The 23,707-nt window shown below is 39.7% G+C and overlaps 2 protein-coding genes and 1 long non-coding RNA gene across 4 annotated transcripts in view; 1 reads left to right on the plus strand and 2 right to left on the minus strand.

Moving 5' to 3' along the window:
- GTF2F2 (general transcription factor IIF subunit 2) overlaps nucleotides 1-23,707 on the minus strand; it is a 212,977-nt gene that overhangs the window by 118,554 nt on the left and 70,716 nt on the right. The gene's annotated exons all lie outside the window — the stretch shown is intronic.
- KCTD4 (potassium channel tetramerization domain containing 4) lies at nucleotides 13,628-14,944 on the plus strand. Its single transcript, XM_056555427.1, has one exon. The coding sequence runs from the start codon at nucleotides 13,764-13,766 to the stop codon at nucleotides 14,535-14,537; it is 774 nt and encodes a 257-aa protein (XP_056411402.1). The 5' UTR covers nucleotides 13,628-13,763; the 3' UTR covers nucleotides 14,538-14,944.
- On the minus strand, nucleotides 16,539-22,004 carry LOC130355368 (uncharacterized). Its single transcript, XR_008888488.1, has 2 exons — nucleotides 20,712-22,004; nucleotides 16,539-20,325 (listed from the first exon to the last, which is right to left on the minus strand). It is a non-coding gene; the product is annotated as an uncharacterized LOC130355368 (long non-coding RNA).

A 23,707-nucleotide genomic window follows, 5' to 3' on the forward strand; every position in this document is an offset into this window, starting at 1 on the left:
GCTCTGGACAGTTCCTGACATGGACAGAGGTGTCGGCAGAGAGCACTGTGGTTTGACAGAAAATACATTCAATAAGAAAATAACTTCCTCTGTGGTATACAATAGCTGCTAAATACTGGAAGGATTAAGATTTTTAAATAGAAGTAATTTGGGTGTACGAGTCAGAGGATGCGCTAGATAAGCGCAAAACATATGTCGCTCTCCCTGAATGCACCCGCTGATTGTACCCCATGATTTTACCACAAAAAAGCACAGTTAAAGCAATGTGGTGAGTGCAGCCTATTCTTCTCAACTATCCATAATTTACAAATCTGTTTAACTTTCTGGCACCAGTTCATTAAAAAAAAAAAAAAAAAAAAAAAAAAAAAAAAAAAAAAAGGCTTATCATTTAAGCCATCTCTTAACTACAGAGCAAAGATTCAGACAGAGATCGCTCCTATCTGCACAACTGCAATTTAGTGCTCTGAAAAGTACCATTAGAGGATCCCATTAATATTTTATGAAGAGATAAAAAATCATATTACAGTGTTATGCTCTGCAGAATGATAAAATGACTTTCAATGGTGCTGAGGACTAGACTCTTGTTTTACTGATTCACAGCACAAACACAAAGGCCCTCATTTACTAAGAGTGGAGTGGAGGTTTGTGGGTTTTTGCAGTTCCGACCTCTTTTTCTCTTGGTATTTACTAATCTGCCACACTTTTCCCAATGAGAAAAATCTTCTGCACAGTAATTTCTTTCACATGGTAAAATCTGTCGCAGGGTTAATTCTGTTGCATATTAAAATCTGTTGCATATTAAATTATGTTGCATATTAAAAGCTTCAGATCAAAAAAATGAGTCCTCATACCGCCCTGTACGTGGAAAAAAAAAAAAAAAGTTATAGGGGTCAGAAGATGACAATTTTAAACGTATACATTTTCGTCCATGTAGTTATGAATTTTTCCAGAAGTACGACAAAATCAAACCTATATAAGTAGGGTATACGTTTAATCGTATGGACCTACAGAAGATAAGGTGTGATTTTTACCGAAAAATTTACTGTGTAGAAACGGAAGCCCCCAAAATTTACAAAATGGTGTTTTTTTCTTCAATTTTGTCGCACTATTTTTTTTCCATTTCGCCGTAGATTTTTGGGTAAAATGACTGTCATTACAAAGTAGAATTGGTGGCGCAAAAAAAAAAAAAAAAAGCCCTCATATGGATTTTTAGGTGCAAAATTGATTGAATTATGATTTTTTAAAGGTATGGAGGAAAAGACGAAAGTGCAAAAATGGAAAACCCCCGGGTCTTTAAGAGGTTAATGTGATTGGTTGCTATTGGCAACTCAGCAACTGTTCATCAGGACTTGTTACCATTCCTCCATGTTTTTAAAATATTTCAATAAAAATTTTTTTTACAATATTAAAATCAACTTTAAACAGTAGCCAACATTATTAATTGAATTAAGACATACCGTACATTCTTCATAAAGAGGAAATTTTGTTCCGCTTTCCACAGGTGACAATGGATATCGCTTAAGTCAGTGGTTGTTGACTCCTTATTTAACCCCTTAAGGACCAGGCCCATTTTGGCCTTATTACCAGGCCAATTTTTATTTAGCATTTTCGTTTTTTCCTCCTCGCCTTCTAAAAATCATAACTCTCATATTTCCATCCACAGACCCATATGTCGGCTTGTTTTTTGCATCACCAATTTTACTTTGACATCACTTATTTTACCATAAAATGTACGGCGCAACCAAAAAATGTTTATGTGGGAAAATTTAAAAGAAAACTGCAATTTAGCAAATTTTGGAAGGTTTTGTTTTCACACTATACACTTTATGGTAAAAATGAATTTTTTTTTATTCTTTGGGTCAATACGATTAAAATGATACCCATGATAACATACTTTTCTATTATTGTTGTACATTTAAAATCCCCCTATTTTGAAGATCTATAACTTTTTCATTTTTCCGTATAAGCGGCGGTATGAGTGCTCATTTTTTGCGCAGTGATCTGTACTTTTTATTGATACCATATTTGCTTATATACATTCAATACATTATTATAATTTTTTTGGGAATAAAATGTTATTAAAAAAGCAGCTATTTCGGACTTTTTTTTTTACATTCACACCGTTCACCGTACAGTATTAACATTTTATTTTAATAGTTCGGATATTTACGCACGCGGCGATACTAAATATGTATATAAATATTTATTTTTTTTTTTTTTTTTTACACTTTTTGTGGATGAAATAGTGAAAATGGGACAATTTATGTTTTTTGGGGGAGGGGGTTTTTCCAATTTTTTTTACTTTTATTTTTACACTTTAAAGGGGTTCTCCGGTGCTTACACATCTTTTCCCCTATCCAAAGGATACGGGAGAAGATGCCTGATTGCGGGAGTCCCGCCGCTGGGGACCCCCGGGATCATGCACGCGGCACCCAGTTTGTAATCAGTCCCCGGAGCGTGTTCGCAGCTATCACGCTCCCTCCCGTAGGCTTGTATTGAGGGGCGGAGCGGGACGTCACACGCCGCCGGCCCGGTGGTCACCTGTAATCAGTCACGGAGTGAACATGCTCCGCGGACTGATTACAAACGGGGTGCCGCGTGCATGATCACGGGGGTCCCCAGCGGCGGGACTCCCGCGATCAGGCATCTTATCCCCTATTCTTTGGATAGGGGAAAAGATGTGTAAGCACCGGAGAACCCCTTTAATAGTCCCCATAGGGGACTATTTATAGCAATCATTTGATTGCTAATACTGTTCAGTGCTATGCATAGAACATAGCAATGATCAGTATTATCGGTCATCTTCTGCTCTGGTCTGCTCGATCTCAGACCACAGCAGAAGACTCGTGGAGGGCAGCGGAGACATGTGAGGGGACCTCAGTCTGACATTCTGGATGATCGCCGCGGCAGGAACTGTCCAGAGCAGGAGCAAATCTCCATAGAAAACCTATCCTGCTCTGGACAGTTCCTAAAATGGACAGAGGTGTCAGCAGAGAGCTCTGTTGTCAGGCAGAAATGAAATTCAAAAATAAAAGCATTCCCTGTGGAGCATACAGCAGCTGATAAGTACTGGAAGGATTAAGATTTTTTTAATAGAAGTAATTTACAAATCTGTTTAACTTTCTGGCACAAGTTGATTTAAAAGATATGTTTTCCAGTAGAGTACCCCTTTAACTATTTTCCACTCATGCCTTTAAAGGGGTACTCAAGCCCTAAGACATCTTATACCCCCACCCAAAGGATAGGGGATAAGATGTCTGATCATAGGGATACCACCGCTGGGGACCTACGCAATCTGTCTTTCTGCACCCACCTTTGTGAGCTCTCCGCAGCGCTGGAGGCTCCAAGTGTGATGCGTTACGACCACAAGGCAAGAGTAACGTGACATCACGACTCCACCCCCGTGTGACATCCCGCCCCCTCAATGCAAGTCTGCTGTTTTGACAGTACACAGGTCTCTGCTGGTCAGTGCTTTCTGGTGCCCCTCTGGACACGAATAATGCCCATGCATACACACAACTGAAGTAGTGTGTGGCTCCCACACAAAGTTGTGCAGTATACAACATCGAGTAGGGAACATCCAGAGAGAGCAACCTTTTCTTGACATCTAAGAATATGACTCGTTTCAGTAGAATATTCTGAAAAAAGGATAAAACATGGCCATCCACAGTAAACGGTTGCCTCTCCTGAGCCAGCTGAAGGATGAAATCCCTATCTCTAGATTAAAGCAGCTTGACAAGCAATAGGTCTTGGCTGACTTCAAGTAGACAGCAGTCTAGTAGGAACGCTATGACAGGAGATTAGAGGCATCAAACAGTTCTTTCAACCAGCTCTCCATATACTCTGGTTGCCAGAATGTGGGAAGGGCTGTAGCCCTACAAAACAATCCGTACATTAATCCTACGGAGACAATTTTTGAGATCCTCTTAGGCCTTTAAGGATGCAATGTCCTGATCATTGCCTTTATTATCACACAACAGGGGAGGCATAGCTTCCTCAAGGTCCCTGATGCAAACCTCAGCAGAAGTACGGTCCATGACCTTGTGCAAGTTATGTCTGATGAGTGAGATATCAGATTACACCGTACCTAATCTCAGCAAATATCGGAGCCAGTGTTGTCCTGCAGGAGAGCCCCATAGTCTTTCAGGGGGGCAGCTGGGGGTAAAGAAAGTATTCACTTGGAGAGTAGCTCCACTATGATCAGGCGAGTCTGGAGATGTAGTCTTTATGGTGATGTGCTTCAACCTTGCAACAACCTCCTCTCCTGCCTCTCAGCCAGCCTTCCAAGCTGTGCTAAGGTAGCATCGGTACCATGTTGTGAGGAGACTTCCACCCTCCTTCTGCCCCGTTTTTTTTTGCCACAGGTCACAACATTCAGTAAGGATGTGCTGGTGACTTGAGTGATTACCGAAGGCAAGCAGAGGGGCATTGCTGCCAAAGAGACTGGGTGGGTTTCCCACCATCTGACACATCTCCTGGTCTTAGGATAGGGGAAAGGTTTTTTTTTTTTTTTATCAACAGGAGTTCTCCTTTAATCCTATTCTACAGTCCAATATTGCAACCAAATTTACCAGAGCTGTACCTTACCAGAGATGTACATATACAATTCAGTTTTTATAAATTCACGAGATAGTGAGGCCTACCTTTCTAAATATGATATGACATTTATACTACTTGCTGTTAGACTATGTTGAGGGTTATTTTTGGTTTACTACAATATGTTCAAAACTAAGGCAAGGTTTAAATTTTTGGCATTTCACTTTTCTCACATTTTGTTATGTTGCACCCTAGTGCTAAAAATTAAAATAAAATATATATCTATATCTATCTCTCTATCTATCTCTTTATATATTTTTTGTGTGTATGCCCATACACACACACGTTTTCCCCATCATTCTGCACTTAAAACGCCATAATGACAAAGTAAAAATAGGATTTTTAAACATCCTTTGAAAAAAAGTTAAATTTTGATTCAATATAAGTATTCAGACCGTTTGCTATGGCACTTGAAATTTAGTTCAGTGGCCTCCTATTTCTCTTTATAACCTCTGAGATGTTTCTAGACCTGTGATAAATTCAGCTGATTGGATAGGTTTGGAAAGACCCCGCCCTGTCTTTATAAGTCTTGCAGCTGTCCAATTAGAACAAAAAAACAAGCCATGAGGAGCAAAGAACTGCCTGTAAAGTTCCCAAAAGCACAATGGTCTCCATAATTTTTAAATGGAAAACATTTGGAACAGGACTAGAGCTGGTCACCCTACCTAACTCATCAGGGGAAAATGTCCTTGATTCTAACACTGCTTACTGTTGGAAAATCTGTCCAGCTGTTACGGAGTTATTCGTCTCAGGAACAGCAGCATCAATTTTCCCACAGTAAGTGGTTGGTATTTGTGAGTATTAGATTCCTTGTATTGTGCAATAGAGGCAGCTGCTGCTTTATAGGCCACAGGTTTCTCCCACCCCACACTGGTTGATGTCACCGCCCCAGTCATGAATATTCCTCCCTACTTCAATATTACTGCATGATGGGAGCAATGACATTGGCCAGGGCAGGCAGGAGAAAGCAGTGCACATATACCAGCAGCCGCCTCCATTGCTCAGAACCTGGAATTTACATATTAGCAACAAGACCAATATCTACAGAATGCCTGCACCGTTTTGCTCCCCCGAAAGTAGCGTTAAAAAGGGTACTTCGCCCCTAGACATCTTATCCCCTATCCAAGGATAGGGGACAAGATGTCTGATCGCTGGGGGTCCTGCTGCTGGGGACCCCCACGATCTCTCCTGCAGCCCCTTGTCATCTGAAGCACGGAACCAAAGTTTGCTCCGTGCCTGATGACTCACGATACAGGAGCCTGCGGTTTGTGACATAACGGGCGTGATGTCACAAAGGGGCGGGGCCATGACATCACAAACCGCCGTTCCCCGTATAACCCGCATAGAAGATCACAGCACTGGCAGTTAAAATGCCCACTTTATTTCTATTCTGCAAATAGGTAAAGACAATGGAAAATTCCTGATGAGGAAGCCCATCAGCCCCCTGAGATTGCCAATGTGCACCACAGAGGGAACACATTAATGAAGGGTCTTCAATCTTCATTAATCGGTGTCTAAGGAGTTAAACAGCTGGGGTTACAGGTTTCTCCAGTTGACCAGGGCTATTCCTGCAGAGCCATAAAAAAAAAAGGTGTATTTTTTTTTCAGTTTATGCAATTTTTTCGGCCAAGCCTTAAAGGGGTATTTCCAGGATATTTTTTTTATTTGACTATGCTACAGGGGCTGTGAAGTTAGTGTAGTTCATAATATAGTGTCTGTGCCTGTTTGTGACAGTTGTCTCACAATTCTACTCTGATTATCGCCCCCAATATTTATTTTTAACAGCATACAAAATTACTCACGTGTCAGGATTTCCAAGGCAGTGCGTCGAGACCTGACATCACTAGTCAGATGATCAGAGGGAGCCTATCCTGCTTCAATTTTGCAAAAGCTGTAGGCCCCCTGGTTAGACAACACTGTGTTTCAATGAGTGTGGTAGGAAAGTGACCTCATACTTACAAGCATGGAACTATGGGATGTGTAGTTTAGAGAACAAAATCCAATAGGAAATACCCAATTCTGGCAGTTAAGTACTAAAATCACCTTATGGGGGATAACCCCTTTAATATAAGATGAAACCTGCTAAATATACAATTCTTCCATTATTTTAATGCTTCATTCGAGTTCCACCTCAACAGTAATTTGACATTTTCATTAGGTGCTTATTAGATGCACATAATCACATAAAGTGACTACCTTCCTTTTCCATCCTGTTATAAACAATACTATATTATACAAGTTGACTTAAAAGTTTGAAAACAAACAAACAAATAGCGTGCCTCTTAAGAAAATTGTGTAAGAAGAAACATTATTCCACAATGTAGCTTTCAATTCTCCAGCAGATCATTTTTCACTAGCGGAGACATTTGATAGCAAGACTGTGCCAAAAAAAGTTATGATCAGAAACACCTAAAAAGGTATGTATAAGAAGTGTTACTGTGAACATCCAGGCTCACCAAGAGTGGGAGAGATGTAACTGCGGTTTTAAGAGAATTGCAATAATGCAGCACATACATTGGGAAATGGCTCATAAAAACATTGAGACTTCTAAATTATTCAGAAAGAAAATATTTTTACCCAGTTCAATTAATCAAAACAGAAAATATGGATACATTAAATGACTTTTTGGCTGAACACTACTTAAACTATTGTTTTCAGAAAGTTCTGAAATGTCACAGTGACATCTCAGAAGTTGAGTTCTGTGTTAGTTTGGCTGTTGCTAAAAAGGAGTTTACAAAAGCAGCTGATCATTTTAGATATATTTTATAGACTCAGAATTTCCATAAACCTATTCACTGCACCCGCAGCTTATAAGAGCCGTGCAAAGTTGAAACAGATAGACACAGTGCTCAGCTGAGGGCTTCTGCCCTTGTACCGACCTAATACTGATTTTGCTATGATCAACTGGAACTGTGAGCGGCACAAGTCCGGAAGGGATACAGCAGGGGACAGTCTTTTCTACCGCCGGATCCCCAAAACGTCGTGTGAATGAGCCCTACCCTACAAGAACCTCATCAAACATTTGGTTTGTTATGTGCAATAATAGAATAATAATAGCACAATTTGTTTTATTCCTGCGCAGCTGAATCTATGCATTTTATTTTTGTGATTACCAGTCTGACTCTTCAGAGACAAATTTTTTAGTGCTTAAAAGGGGTTATCCAGTGAGGGTTTTTTTATTTGTTTTTTTTTAAATAAAATCCCCATACAACATTATAAAAAAACTAAAAAAAAAAAATAAACCTCTACTTACCAACAGCCTCCCATGGTGCACCTCCGGTGTCCTGTGCGATCCTCTTCCTGAGCTGCAGCATCACAGATTGGCACAGAGTGACATCAGGATCCAGTGTGTCATACTGCCCCTCAGTCAATTACTGGCACAAGCAGGACCATTGTAACTTGAAACAAAAATCAACATACAATGCTACAGACAGTCCAGATCTGTGAAACATGTCCGGAAGATCTGACCAATCAGAATGGGCATTTTACTGGTAAAACTCCTGTATTACTGAAGTGCATGTACTGACTGGCTGTCAGGTAGCGCCCCCTACAGTACAGGTATTACATGTTCTGTACTATTTACCTGAGCCAGGGTTAGCTGCTGCTTTGGGCACCAGGTAAGGGCCGGCTCCATTTTACTTTTTGGGACATTGCGTAGAGGACCCTGAAGAAGCTCCTGTCTTCTACATAGACAGTGATTTACAGCTTCCAGCAGCTCTTTCTTATTTTTACATGTAAGGACTTGCTTTATCTGTATAAGTTATCTACATATTTTTGTTTAATCCTCACTTTTTCCTATTTTTGGATGGCCTTTTGGTGGCTCCAGAACCAATTACCAGGTTTCCATAGAGTTATAGTCTCAACATACAATGGTCTCAACATACAATGGTGATCCTGGAACCAATTAATATTGTACCTTGAGGGACCACTGTATGATACCCTGGTCCCCAATGTAACTCCGGGCCCAAACATTATGCTGCAGCTCAGAAAGAGGATCGCCACTGGGAACCGGAGCAGGACACCAGAGCCACTGTGGGAGCATTGGAGGTAAGAAAAGGTTACAAAAAGATTTTATATTATATATATTTATGTACAGCTGACACACACACACACACAGTAGATAAAGAGGAAAATGTACACAAGGCAGTCTGCAGGGGAGAACCACATGGGCTGTGTACAAGTGCAGAAGAAAGAAAGCAAAGCACCTATAGCAAACTCTAGACTCCTGAATACAGACCCCACCACCAAAATGTATCACTGGTAAGAGAAATCCACATGCAGAAACAAAAAATATCCAGGGCTGTGAAAATGAACCATTGGAATAAAGATTGCAAACCCAAAGTAAGTGCACTGTTAACTCAAAAAAAGCAGTACCAACTAATAGAGATGAGCGAACTTACAGTAAATTCGATTCGTCACTAACTTCTCGGCTCGGCAGTTGATGGCTTATCCTTCATAAATGAGTTCAGCTTTCAGGTGCTCCGGTGGGCTGGAAAAGGTGGATACAGTCCTAGGAGACTCTTTCCTAGGACTGTATCCACCTTTTCCAGCCCACCGGAGCACCTGAAAGCTGAACTAATATCCGACCAAGCCGAGAAGTTCGTGACGAATCGAATTTACTGTAAGTTTGCTCATCTCTACCAACTAATATAATAATAATAATAATTATTTATATATTTTTTATTTTTTTTTTTAACATGTGTCATAGCCCTAAAATCTGTCTGGCATGTGGAGTAGCAGACAATAGCACTGAACATGCATATTACATTTGGTCTGGCAATGCAGAGAAAGCAGGAGAAGTGCTTCTTACAAATGTATAATAGAAATGTTATCTCATCAGATCACTGTAGTTATGAATTGATATGATAAGATGTGTTATATGCTAGATAAACCATCAGAATAAGTCTATGAGAAAATACAAAAAGTACATTGACACTAACACATTGTATGTTTTTGGCAGAAAGGCCATCAGCTTTAGCCTAGTTTATATACGGCTGTACTGATCTTCCACGATCAATACTAAATGTTTTATATTACAACAGATTCAATTACACATATTCATCTTGTAAACTGTACTGGATTGGTTGCTATGGGGGACAAAAATGCTTCTTCATAGGGATTGTACACAGAAGGCCAGTGTTTTCAGCTGCTCCATCCACTTAAAGAGAAGAAAACTGTATCTTTAGCTCTCTGTGAAACCCAAATATAGAGGAAGTGTCTACTTGCAGCATTTCACCTGCCAGACTGGAATGAAATGAAATAACATGGACAAATGGACTGTGGGTGCACAAAGGAGGACTACAAGCACCACAGAGATGTTGTTGTCACCATGGTAACTGCCACGGAACATGTCTGCGAAGCATTGAACTTCCATTATGCATTTAATGAGCGATATCTACCATGTCATTGACCATACATGTATACAATTTATTTATGGCCGCTTAACTAAAAGGATAAAAAGAATGAAAATTACCATACGTTCAAGAAAAAAAATTGGAGATTTAACAAAATGCTGTGAAATGCGCGACTTTAAGCTTTTACTAAGCACCAGCTTTTATCTTTCACTAAGGAATACATCAGACGCTTCGCAACGTAAAAGCCTCTGATAATTCCTTCCCAGCCTCTCACCTAAATGTTAGAAACTAAAGCAAAATTCTACTTTAAAACATTCTCTGGAGTAATCATTATTATATAGAGCGAAGAGATTCGCTCCACACGTGGGGACGTTTTCTGCTAAATGTAAATTCAGTTTATGTTATTTTAAACCAAAGCAAGTCACATGATTTTATTTTTTTTTTTTTTGGGGGGGGGGGGGGGGGGGTAAATTCCATGTATCTATCAAGCAGACTTCATGCAGATGAGTAAACTACTACAAATATAAAAATATTCAAATGGCCTCAGATAACAGGGGGAGTAGAGCAGCCATGTCTTTAGATCAGTGTTTTCCAAACAATGGGGGAGATTCTCAAAAATTACTGTAATTTCTGTTCCAGAAATATTATCCACACCTTTTTTTTCTGCTCACACTTTCAAAAAGACTCTTTTGCTGCTTTGAAAATATGAAAATTCATTTTTGTGCATCTTTTGGTTTTTATGCGCCAATTTTTTTTTTTTTGCAGCCATATGGGATTTTTTGCGCCAAAATTGCCAAGTTTACGCCAAATTTTACATCCCAGAAAATTCTGCCGGAAACATCTCACGAAATATTCCATGGTTACTAGTGCCCAAACAAGCGATAACTGTATAAATAAAACCTTTCTGATCTTAAATTTGAGTGCAGGTGCAGTGACCAGAAAAAATTTAAAAAAAATTACCAAAACATTTTTTTTGTAATTATTATTATTGAATTTTTTTTTTAGTCACTTAAATAACACCTTTAAAAAAAATAAAAAAAATTAAACTGCAACCATTTCTGTGATTTCTACACTATCAAAAAGCTGGTGTGAAGTTTATGATGTAAACTGGACTCTCACTCCTTTGAAAAGATCATGTAAAGCAGACAATATACGTGGACACGCCCACTTTTACAAAACTGAAGTGAACAGTGTAAACCGCGCCACAAAATTTTTGCACAAAATAGATTTTTTGTTTGGCACAAAATTCTTTGAGAATCTCCCCCACTGTTTGGAAAACACTGTCTTAGATGCTAGGAAAGCTTTTGACAGCATTGAATGGGAAAAAATAAAAAATGTATATATATATATATATATATATATATATATATATATATATATATGACTAATATATTGATATTTAGAATGTATAAAATTGTAGAAACTATAAAAAAAAATATATGTATATATAATAAACAAAAACGTTAATTTAAAACCTGTAATGGCTTCATTTTTTGGTTACCTGAGGTATGGTGCACTATTCTTTTTTGTTAAAATGCAAGAACCCAGAGATTCTCTCTCTGGGCACTTTAGCTGGGTGCTATGTAAGGCATATAGCTGCAAGTATGAAACAAGACTTTTAAAAGCTTCTTGACATCATATTTATTTTATGTTGTTTTTAGTCCATCTTTTTAGCTCCCAAGCACAATTCAAAATTGATATGCACTTTCAGATGTTTCTCTGTGCACAATGTGAATTGCATTAACGGAGTGGAACACATACACACAAGTACAAGGATAAATTATTCCCACCACACTACCAAGCAACACATCTTGAATGATAACAGATGCAGAGAAATCCCTCAGGCTATCTTATTGAAAAAGTCTGGTCTACAAAAAGGTAAAAATAACCATATACCATGTGGCAGATATAACAGAACCCCACAGGCAAAACAAAAGGTCAATTCCAACTCTTCGCTAACCCAATGCAAGTCCCAGACAGCAACAGTGACATTCATTAATCAACACATTTCCAATAATGTTCACCTGTAGTAGGACAGAAGTTTTTTTTTTTTTAAATAACATACAACACTGAGCATTTCTGTGTTAAACAGGTTTGTTGGACCAAATTTATTGATGACCTACCAATATCAGATTAGTGGGTGCAGACACCAGATATTCCCACCATCAGATGTTTGCCAAAAGTTTCATGCACTTTAATGGGGGCTGAGCTGCAATAACTCAAAATGGTCACTACACAATGTAGCTCTCTGCTTCCGACCACTGGCTAAGGCAGACCACCACTTTAGCCAGTGAATTGACTGAGCGGCAATTGACATATTGATCCCAGCATCCGCAAGAGAAGAGTATCCAAAACAGGAAGCAACGTTACTGGAGACAACTAGAAAGTGCAGAAGGTATGTACAGCCTGAGTATTTATATATATATATATATAGCAAAAGCCTTACGTCAGATAACCCTTTTTTTATTTGATTCAGCGTGTACCCCCCCCCCTCAAATGCTGTGCACATCAATCTTAGTTGCTATAGGCACCTCTTTTACCAAGCAACTAACTAGGTTGTAGTTTCAATTTCTCATGCTCAATTCTGGCAGCTAAAGGCAACTCCTTTACTACTTTGCCCTTTATATTATAACCCTTTTATACAGTGTTCCAGATACACACCATTTTTGGACATATAAGCAAATATTCTCTGAAATCACAAGATGGTTGATTGTGCATAAGAGTTCTATGACACTCACAAGACTCACATATAGAGATATATTTATATATATGTGCAGATGAAGTAAGGCTGCTCACCACTCTCGCGTTTGCTGCACTGTCTCGTGCTACGGACACCGGTACCGCTCCCGGCTTAGTAGAAGTCACACAAGAAAAACGTCCGGCACTCGGGAAGATGCAGGTAAAACTTGTCAATGGCTTTATTCACACGCTTAAGGCAGGACACAATCTTGTGTCCTGCCTTAAGCGTGTGAATAAAGCCATTGACAAGTTTTACCTGCATCTTCCCGAGTGCCGGACGTTTTTCTTGTGTGATATATATATATATAATGCCCTGAGAAAAAAAGAGATGCAATTGATGGCTGTGGGCAGCAATTTGGCACAGGACCTGTAGCTTAGGTGACATAGTGGTCCTGCCCACAATGAGCTGCTCAGCACTGTAAACCAAGGAAGCAACATAACTGAAGTGTAGCCTTCCAATATTCTATCCCACTACACAAAAAAGATTATATAATGGCATATACTGTCAGCTACAGTCCACAATGATCAGTTTGACTTTTTCCTCTTTACACAGCATTTTTATATTTGTTCTGAAACTCTTGAGAAGAGGTCCTAGGACCTAACTGTAGAGCTAAATAACAGTATAATCAATTTGTAAACTTGGAATATTGCTAGTATAATGAACTTACTAAAGTACTGTAAATGCAAAAAAAAAGGGCAATGCTGAAAAAAAAAAAAAAAAGGATACATAAAGACTGCAAAACCTATGTATGTAAAGACTGTAAAACCTATGTATGGTTCTGGGACCCCAGCTAATATAGTACTTCTTATACATAAAAAGGTGAAAGAAGAAACCACAGAGCAAATCCCTTACACAGTTAAATGTAAATGCCTTTTTTTCCCAGCTGTGTTGCTGATATCTTGCCGTTTGCATAGCTTATACGCCCCCTACTGCAAAACCGAGCTGACAGCTCATGCAATGCTGGCAGCGTTTTCATTCCATCATCGTGGCAGTACTGAATACGACTCTTTATTTTTCTTTGAAACCAAACAAGAGCAGGGCCAGACAGCGAACGTAACACACTGTTGCTCAGAATGGAACGCAGAACAAACAGAAGGGAGAAGGAGTGCGAAGACAAATGCCACAATTTAGAAGACGGAACCCAAAGCACAAACTGCAAGACGGCTCTAGTCACCCTTAATGTTGGTGGATATCTATATATCACACAAAAGCAGACCTTGTCCAAATACCCGGACTCTTATCTTGAAGGTGTGGTGAACAGGAGGATTTTCTGCCCCATTGATGCAGATGGACACTACTTCATAGACAGAGATGGGCTATTGTTTAGGCATGTTCTAAACTTTCTCCGAAATGGAGAACTCTTACTACCTGAGGGCTTCCAAGAAAACAACCTTTTGGCACAGGAAGCAGATTTCTTCAAGCTTAAGGCACTGAATGAAGCAGTCAAAGCAAGGTGGGAGAAAGAGCAGCAGGCAGCCAGAGAAACCACTTTTCTAGAAATCACAGATAATCATGACCGGTCTCAGGGACTGAGGATCTTCTGCAACGCCTCTGACTTTATAGCCAAAATAAAGGCTCGCATCGTCCTGGTTTCTAAAAGCCGACTGGATGGTTTCCCCGAGGAGTTCTGCATTTCCTCCTCTGTTATCCAGTTTAAATATTTCATCAAGTCAGAAAATGGGACCCGGCTGGTTCTGAAGGAAGACAATACCTTTGTTTGTACCCTAGAAACTCTCAAGTTTGAAGCCATCATGATGGCACTCAAGTGTGGCTTCAGGCTCCTGACAAGCTTAGATTGCTCGAAAGGGTCAATTGTGCAGAGCGATGCACTTCATTTTATCAAGTAATTACTCTATCACTAAACAAAGGGAGACAAGCATGCAGCTAAGCCTCACTACACAGCAGCAGCCTGGAACGACAAGACAAACCCTGCAAGCTAAAGAGACCGCTGCTAACCGAAGCACAGGAGATATGGTATGATCATTTTACTTAAAGCCCTGTTCCTCCCTATTTACACAGGCTGGAGTAAATACTTTGCTTCATCTATAAGGAACAGACTAGTGCTTACCAGAACATACTACTGTCAATGAAAGAGTTAAGTCGCCGTTCTTCACCCAGACAATCTTGCCGAAATGTTGTGTGTACTTATATAAGTACATATTACCGGATTGTATTTATATTTATTTGCCAAGGTAAAGAGAGCAGCTCTTCATTAAGCCTGTCTATAAAGCACAATGCCTTCATTGCAACAGGATTTGGTGGAAGTTATGTTTTCTTACCATCTACAACCTACATCATTTTATAATAGTTACTGACAATATGTTTACCTAGGAGGGGTTTTTTCCCCCCAGGAATAAATTCCAAAACACAGTGATGCTTATTTTTTGGTGAGTGGATTCCAGGGTCTTAAAGAAATCACTGACTTTGTATGCTTACAATGTACTCATGGTAGGTTACTTTAAGAAGCACAAGGAGAGTTTATTATTCTATATAGAAGTAAAAGGTGGGAAGAAATCTGTATAGCTGAAGGTATTTAGAAGGGGCAAACACTCAGTTAAGGTTGGGTACATATTCTGTGAACATTGACAAGATCTGACTAAGAATAACTCAATGGTCATAGCTAGCTGCATGTGAACCAACTATCAGTCTATCTACTTTAATATTAACCAACTCAATCACCTCCATTGCTTAAAGTATATTTAATAAGATATAAGTAAAAATTCTGCTATGGTGATGCAGCAAACTTTATTAAAGGGGTACTCCGGTGGCCAATGTGTTTTCTGCTTTTTCTACTTACCTTTGCATTGTGTTTCCTTCTTCTCTCTGGTGTCTTGCGCCCCACTTGGTTGTCTTTCATTTACTTTCAGTTCCCAAGTCTATTTGTTGTCTGCAAGTAACTAAGAAAAACAGAAACTGGAGGCTCACTGGAGGCAAACTACATCGGTTCACTGGGAAAGCTGAATTTATCGGTGGTGCAAGGAAGTCCATAGAATCAAATAACTCAATAAAAACGGAGAGCAAAAAAGTCCAGCAACTCACTGCAGTGTATGAATCAGCATCTTGAAGCTGCCAAGGATAGCCGGGATCATGCAGGAAGCCCAGAGGCTACAAATTGGTAGGTCTCGTGCAATAGCACTTCCTCTGGCCTCATTGAGGCCGGAAGATACCAGTTTGTAGCCTCTGAGCTTCCTGCACGATCCCGACTATCCATGGCGGCTTCAAGACACCGATTCATACACTGCGGTGAGTTGCTGGACATTTTCCTCTCCTTTTTTATTGCATTATTTGATTCTAATAGTTGTTTGTCTTTTATTTCCGTTTTGCATATGGTCCCAAAACTACAGCTCCCAGCATGCCTTGTAGCTCTTTGCTTATTTTCCTTGCCGCTTACGTTGTTTGGTTTTTCCACCCAGTTTTAGTTTTGCCCGCCTTAGTTCTGCCTAGCATTTCTATTTTGCCCGCCCTTTTCCGGCCCAGCTGTTTTGTATGTTCAGCCTTCTGGGCATATGTTTTCCTTAGTACGAGACTAGAACACAATGTAGGGTAGAATCGAAGCAAACGACAGAACAATGCACAAGCGCAAGTATCAGACACCCAATGAAACACACACCAATCACACGCGAGAATGACTTAGGCTAACATGGACCCACCTGATTGGACGAGCCACCACTAAGTCACGGAAACAATCCAACCGAATTACACATGCGCCAGACATACACGGCAATTTGTGCGGCAGCGAGGAGGAGGAAGGGAGAGGACTAAACTCCCAACCAATCCGGAAAGATCAATAAATGCCAAATATGAATATTCAATACAGGAGAGGGGAAAAGGCCGGCCACATTTGTCGAAAAAAAAATAAAAAATAAAACACCAGCAATGCCCGCAGACCTGACGTCTTGTCTCAAGATAAAAAAAAACATGGCCGTAAGTGTGGATGACAAAAAGACACAGCACAAAAAACTACTGAAGTGCCGGACAAAATAACAGGTCAGTAGAATACACACATGTTGGGGTAACAAAAAATAAAATAACACATGTCAATTACAAAAGGGCTTAAGTAACAACAAGCATGCTAGACAAATAAAGAAATGGGATACCGGAGTACCCCTTTAAAACTACAGTGGAAGACTTGCTATCTTAGTTAAAACATGTCTGGATTTGAAAATTTAAGATTTGACTTCCTGACAATTTACCAAGGGGCCACTCATCTCTCTTCAAGGTTCTAGTTAACTGACTAGGGCAGTGGCGCTTTAGTTTTACAATAATTTAATATGCTGCTGGCTTCATTTTGCACTATTTCATTAATATCTATAAAGATCATACACATTTGTAAAGGTTCTCTCTTTGTATTATATTGTAGTAACTATGTCTAACAAAAGGTTTTGCACTATTATTAAAGGCATAAAAAGTAGCGTATTTAAATAAATGGACTTGCACATTGGGTTAATAACTATCATAAAAAGGAACAAACAGAAACAGTCAATATTTGTATATAAGATGAATTTGTAACAAGACATTAAAGTTGACATTTGAGCTAATGATAGATGAAATAACTGGTGTTATCCACCTTAACTACAATGTAAAAGCTAATAACCTTTATTAGTTTGGCTAAAAGGTCTCACCAGTATTCTAAATCCAACTATACTCAAACCATATTTACCTAGTTTGCTCTCATGAATCACCCCTCTATATGAAATGGTATTCACAAAGGGGTAGAGAGTCAAGCTTTTTTGTATGCTCCCCATCATGAATGCATAGCTTGACATATGGATAAATTAGTGTTAAACTTCAGTTAAAAGAGTTTTGACTTTGACGCTCCATATTCTGGAGGGTAAAACTAATACTACTTACGTGGATCAAAATTAAGGTATATACCATACACCAATTATGAGTATAGTCTGTCAACATGGATGGCCCCATTCTTAATTGTTTAAGCTACAGAAAAAAAAAGTCCACACCTAAAGTTGTTAAAAGTAACTTATATATCTCTATTTGGCCAAAAGCACATACCAAAAGCACATACCCAAAAGGGTATGCTAACACGTGCGCATTTTGACAAGTCTTTTTCGGCAGATTCTTTGCTTGATTTTTCCTTCTCATTTAAGTCAATGGGTAGCAAAATCAGCAGCAAAATATGGATGCGTGAATGTACACCTAAAGGGTTATTTTACACGAGCATTTGAAAAAAAAACAACCTATTTTACTTTGGCCTTAGAAAGTTAGCTATACTTACCTACCCCTGGTGGTCTCATGTAGATTCAAATGTGCTCCTTTTGGTCACTGGACCCCAGCAATATATGATTTTTTGTGAAATGCTGAATACCCCTTTAACATTATGGAAACACATAAGACAGAAGGAACAAAAATTACATTAACTGCACCCTTCTAACTGCGCTACCTGGGCAAGAAAATGGCAGCTCCTGAAGAAAATATCTATATTCTATCATTATTTATGGTCAGATTAAAATTCTTATTATAATTGAAAAAAGAAGATAAAAACTGTTATAATGAGATATTTATTTAATGTCATAAGTTAAACACAATTTGGTGGCATGTGTCCCCATAGGGTAGGTATTGTTTTGTCTAATAAAGTCAGTAATGGAGGTAAACATATAGGTATTTACTTTGAAATTTTCCATCCTCCAAAACACTTATGGGGGTGACTTATTTAGCTTGTTAAGAAGGTCATGAGTTTCCTAACAAGGATGGTACTACGAACAAATAAAGTCTGATAAGAGTGTAGATACACTGCTAACCCAATCAAACAAAGAACATAAAACCTGTTAAGCAGGTACACAGGATAATGCAGACAGGTCTTCTGATTTAGTAAATATTTGTATATTCCAGATATTCAAACAAAATTAATACAGATACTAGGCAACTTAAAAAAAAAAAAACATCCATAAACATCTGAAGTGTGAGACTACAATTGCTTTGGTGCATGGACAAGATACAATCCATGTAAATAACAATATAGATGAACATCTGCTTAAGTTCATATTTTTGCAATAGGCCACTGTTCTTATTTTACTGAAGTTTCAATAAAAGTTGGACTTTTTAACAACCTTAGATCAGCGTTTCCCAACCAGTATGCCTCCAGCTGTTTTGCAACAGCTGGAGGCACACTAGTTGTCAAACGCTGTCTAAGATGATGGATTGAAGTGGATCCTCACAGTTGTGTGATGCCACATTCAGAAAGATTTACCATAGAATGCAATAAAGCTTGAGCAAAGTTATAAAGTGCTATTGACGAATAAAAAAATACATAAAATTGTATAATTTTTATTATTTTCTTTATTATTTTTTATTTATTTTAACCAGGAAAAAAAATCAGAGGTATATAAAAGCTTACTGCTAGATAGACTGGTTGTCTGGGTTTATTACACAAGCAGCTTAAACCTATAGAAAAACCATTTACATTTTAAATGAGTGCAACTGAAGTATGGTTGAGTATATAAGTATATGAAGTATATAGTCCCACATAACTTAAGTGGGGATATTCAGATTAGCAGGTAGATGGCTGCAAACCGATGTATTGTTTCACATTAATTAACCTTCATGTATGCTTTATAGGTTAAGAAATATAATTTAACAGCAGTTACATATTATGCTGTGCTATCTAAGCACACAGGAATTGGAGAAACACATTTAGATATGACAGACTCATTTTTCTCAATAACATAGCTCCTTTCCAGGTGACAACTTCAGATAAGAGCTCACACTATCACTGCCAGTGACAACAGCCCTGCTGAAGATAAGCAGTGACAATAATAAAACGCATACACACTGCAAGCATTACTTATGGCAATAAGTAAATGTATTGAACCTACTACTCCCAATTCCTGGAATCATTGATGCTAGGTCTTCCTGAACAGCCAGCTGTCAACAACCCTGAATATATAATACGAGCCACTGACCTAAAAAGATATGATATTTATAGAGTTTCATTTATTTATTTATATTTGCCCACAAGGTCCCCCATGGGGGGGAGAATATTTAGTTCAATGAGACATCACGACAACTAATGTCAGCAGATGTGCTCACATTTACACAACATGTTCTGTAGAGCGCCGAATATGCAGTATATGTCATAGACAGACTACAGATATGAGTACCGTATATACTAGAGTATAAGCAGAGTTTTTCAGGTCGATTTTTCGTGCTGAAAACGCCCCCCTCGGCTTATACTTGGATGAACTGTGAGGGGTGGCTTAGCTGTGAGAGCTTAGCTGTGAGGGGACGGTCCGGGACGTCCATCTTCGGCCATCTATGCTGCAGGGACAGTCCAGTGGGGAGGGTTAGTCGTTCCGGGCTGATCATCTTCACCGGGAGGCCATCTTCTCAGCTCCAGCCCGGAACTGGTGACTTTGCAATGACGTTAATGCGCAGGGACATCACAGCGAGTCGTCGTCAAGGCAACGTCACTAGTCCGTGGCCGGCCCAGAGTGGAGAAGATGGCCTGCCGGTGAAGATGGACAGCCCAGAACGACTAACCCTCCCCCACCGGACGGTCCCTGCAGCATAGATGGCCAAAGATGGATGGCCTGGACCTGCTCACCTTTCCTTCCCACCGAGAAACTAGGGAGGAGAGTAGAAAACAAAAAGGGGGGGGATGACGAAAGGACCGGCAGTGGTCTTCAAGCTTCGGACCTCCAGATGTTTCAAAACTACAACTCCCAGCGTGCCCGGACAGCCGTATGCTAGGAGTTGTAGTTTTGCAACATCTGGAGGTCCGCAGCTTGAAGACCACTGAAAGGGATTGACCAACAAGGGGGGGATGACGACGATGGGGGGATGTCGACGACGATGGGGGGATATCGACGACGATGGGGGGATATTGACGACGATGGGGGGGGGATGTCGACGACGATGGGGAGATGTCGACGACGATGGGGGGATGTCGACGACGATGGGGGGATGTCGACGACGATGGGGGGGGGATGACGAAGGGGGTCTGGATGAGGACATGGGGGGGGGGGATGTTGTATTTCCCACCCTAGGCTTATAGTCGAGTCAATAACTTTTCCTAGGTTTTTGGGGTGAAATTAGGGGCCTTGGCTTATATTCCGATCGGCTAATACTAGAGTATATACGGTACCTACTTAAAGTATCAAATGAGTATCTACAGCACTCACATGGTCAAGGTATGTATAATAACTACACGGTCTGTGCCTCAACGATGCTTTGGATAAGTAACAACTAATCAGAGACAAATAGGCATCAATGGATTTTAGTGCTCTTAATATCCTATAAAATATTAAATATTGTACTTGCCACAGCAGCGTGCACCCATGTATTGGGTTTAGGTGCGGGCTATATTTTTGTTTTATTTTGTTTTTGCTGTACAATATTAAAATGTTTACAAATAATAATGTGAAGTTTTGTAACAACTGCATTTGAGGTGATAATATTTACTGCGATATATATAATAAAAAAATTTAAGTTTGATACATGAATGGAACTGCTATGTAGAAAGAGAATGGTCAAATGACTACAGATCTGTTATATGCACAAAACTCTCCCCTGGTCAACAAAGGCTATAGACTTTCATGTAGAATTGCACTGCTTTCTATGGAAAGGACATCAGCCTCTTATGTTAACCTAAGTGTAATCTGGACTAAAAACCAGAGACTGGTTGCAGCAGGAACCGTGGACTTTGTTACAAATAAACCACAGCAAGAAGAAAAAGTAGGTATTGACCGATGCTAAAGCTGAACTATGTAACTATGAACTATTATGTAACAATGCAAATACACCGTAGCACTGAGCTTTCAGACTTTTGGGTGTCCCTTATTTATGTAAAGAAAATCATAAACAACATTAGCATGTATAGTATGCATTAAATGGTTATCATGGAGAAACCTACACAGAAAAATCTCATCTTCTGTATAATTCATAGAGTGGCTTTTCTGCTTTTTTAGGGAGAGGTCCATTAAGGGTGTATTCACACCAGTGCATATTTGATTTGCAGGATTTGAAGCGGTGTCATTTTTAGTTTACACTGAACTCTGCAGCATAAAATCTGCAACTACAAATCCTGTGCATCAACAATGTACATAAAAAAGGGCTTTGAACAACAAACTTGCATGACACCTGTGGACTTGGGCCTAATTTATCATACTGGGTGCACCTTTTTGATAAATGAGGTGCAAGTACAAAAAACTATAACATACAGCTACAAAAATAGTACGTCTCCTCCCATAGACATAAACGTGGCGTGAAATAACTAGGGGGTGTGGCCATGACATCACGTCCTTGTCTCGGAGGCAGCGCCTGGCACAGAATGCCCGGGGCTGCACAGAGATCGTGGAAGTCCCCAGCAGTGGGACCCCTGTGATCATACATCTTATCCCCCCCCCCGCAATCGTAGTTTTATTATATATGGAAATCTTGCTGTAACTGGCACGGGCGGGGCTTCTGCATTTAACAGGCACTGACGTCAGCGCCACTTATGAATATTCATCGCCCCTCCCTCCAGTTCTCCCTCTCTTCGCCGCTCCTAACTGGAGGGAGGGGGGATGAATATTCATATGTGGCGCTGACGTCAGTGCCAGTTAACCGCAGAAGCCCCACCCGTGCCAGTTACAGGAAGATTTCAACACATAATAAAAACTATGATTGCGGGCGAACGGCTGGGCAGATCCGGGCAAGGTAGGGCTCATTGGAATCAGCGTCTCCCGCACTATCCATCAGTATCTGTGGAAAGTGCGGGAGTAAACATGTGACAGTTTTCCTTTAAATAAACATTGGATCTGCCTGTATCAGGCACAGATGTGGAGTGCCAAACGGGAGCTGATTTGTAGTAACCCAGCAGTCTGTGGGTTGCAGGGCTGTGCAGTTGCCCATGCAGAGAACAGTGTCTATGTTAAAAACGTTTAAAAAAAAAATGCAAATGAAGACCATGACCAACTTGGCTTAACCCCTTAAGGACCAAGCCCATTTTCACTTTAAGGACCAGGCCAATTTTATTTTTTCGTTTTTCATCCTCGCCTTCTAAAACCCATAATTTTTTTATATGTCCATCTACAGACGCATATAAAAGGGCTTGGTTTTTTGCGAGACCAATTGTACTTTCGAATTACACATCTCATTTTTCCATAAAATGTACGGTGAGGAAATTTAGGGAGGAAATTTAAATAAAAACAACAAGTTAGCAAATTTTGGAGGGTTTTGTTTTCACGTTGTACAATTTAGGGTAAAAATGACATGTTTTCTTTATTCTGTGGGTCAATATGATTAAAATGATACCCATGATTACATACTTTCCTGTTATTGTACCGCTTAAGGGTGCGTTCCCACAGGGCGTACACGCAGCGTATTTGACGCTGCGCAAAATTTACGGCAGCAGCGGGAAATACACTGCGTGTTCCTTGCTCACTATACACACAGGGCTTTCCGGCGGCAGCCCTATGTGTGCAGTGAGTTTTTGAGGCGGAGCCGCGCGTCACAGACACGCCGACACACGGCCCTGCCTCTAAAACTCACTACACACATAGGGCTGCCACCGGAAAGCCCTGTGTGTCTAGTGAGCAAGGAATACACAGAGTATTTCCCGCTGCTGCCGTAAATTTTGCGCAGTGTCAAATACGCTGCGTATACGCCCTGTGGGAACGCACCCTAAATCTCAAACTTTTGGAACAAAATCAGTACATTTAAAATCGCCCTATTTTGACCACCTATAACTTTTTTTTATTTTTCCGTATATAAGGCTGTATGAGGGCTCATTTTTTGCGCCGTGATCTGTACTTTTTTTTTTAATACCAAATTTTTTACATAAAACTTATAAAATCACTTTTTATTAATTAATTTTTTTTTTTTTTTATAAAATGTGACAAAAAAGCAGCAATTTTGAATTTTTTTTTTTACGTTTATGCCGTTCACCGTACGGCATCATTAACATTTATGCACATTTATGCACCACACAGCAATACCAAATATGTTTATACATCTTTTTATTACGCTTTTTGGGGGTAAAATGGGAAAAGGGGACAATTTTCATTTTTATTGGGGGGGGGGG

Source organism: Hyla sarda, chromosome 2 (assembly GCF_029499605.1).
Source record: "Hyla sarda isolate aHylSar1 chromosome 2, aHylSar1.hap1, whole genome shotgun sequence".
NCBI classification, from domain to species: Eukaryota; Metazoa; Chordata; class Amphibia; order Anura; family Hylidae; genus Hyla; species Hyla sarda.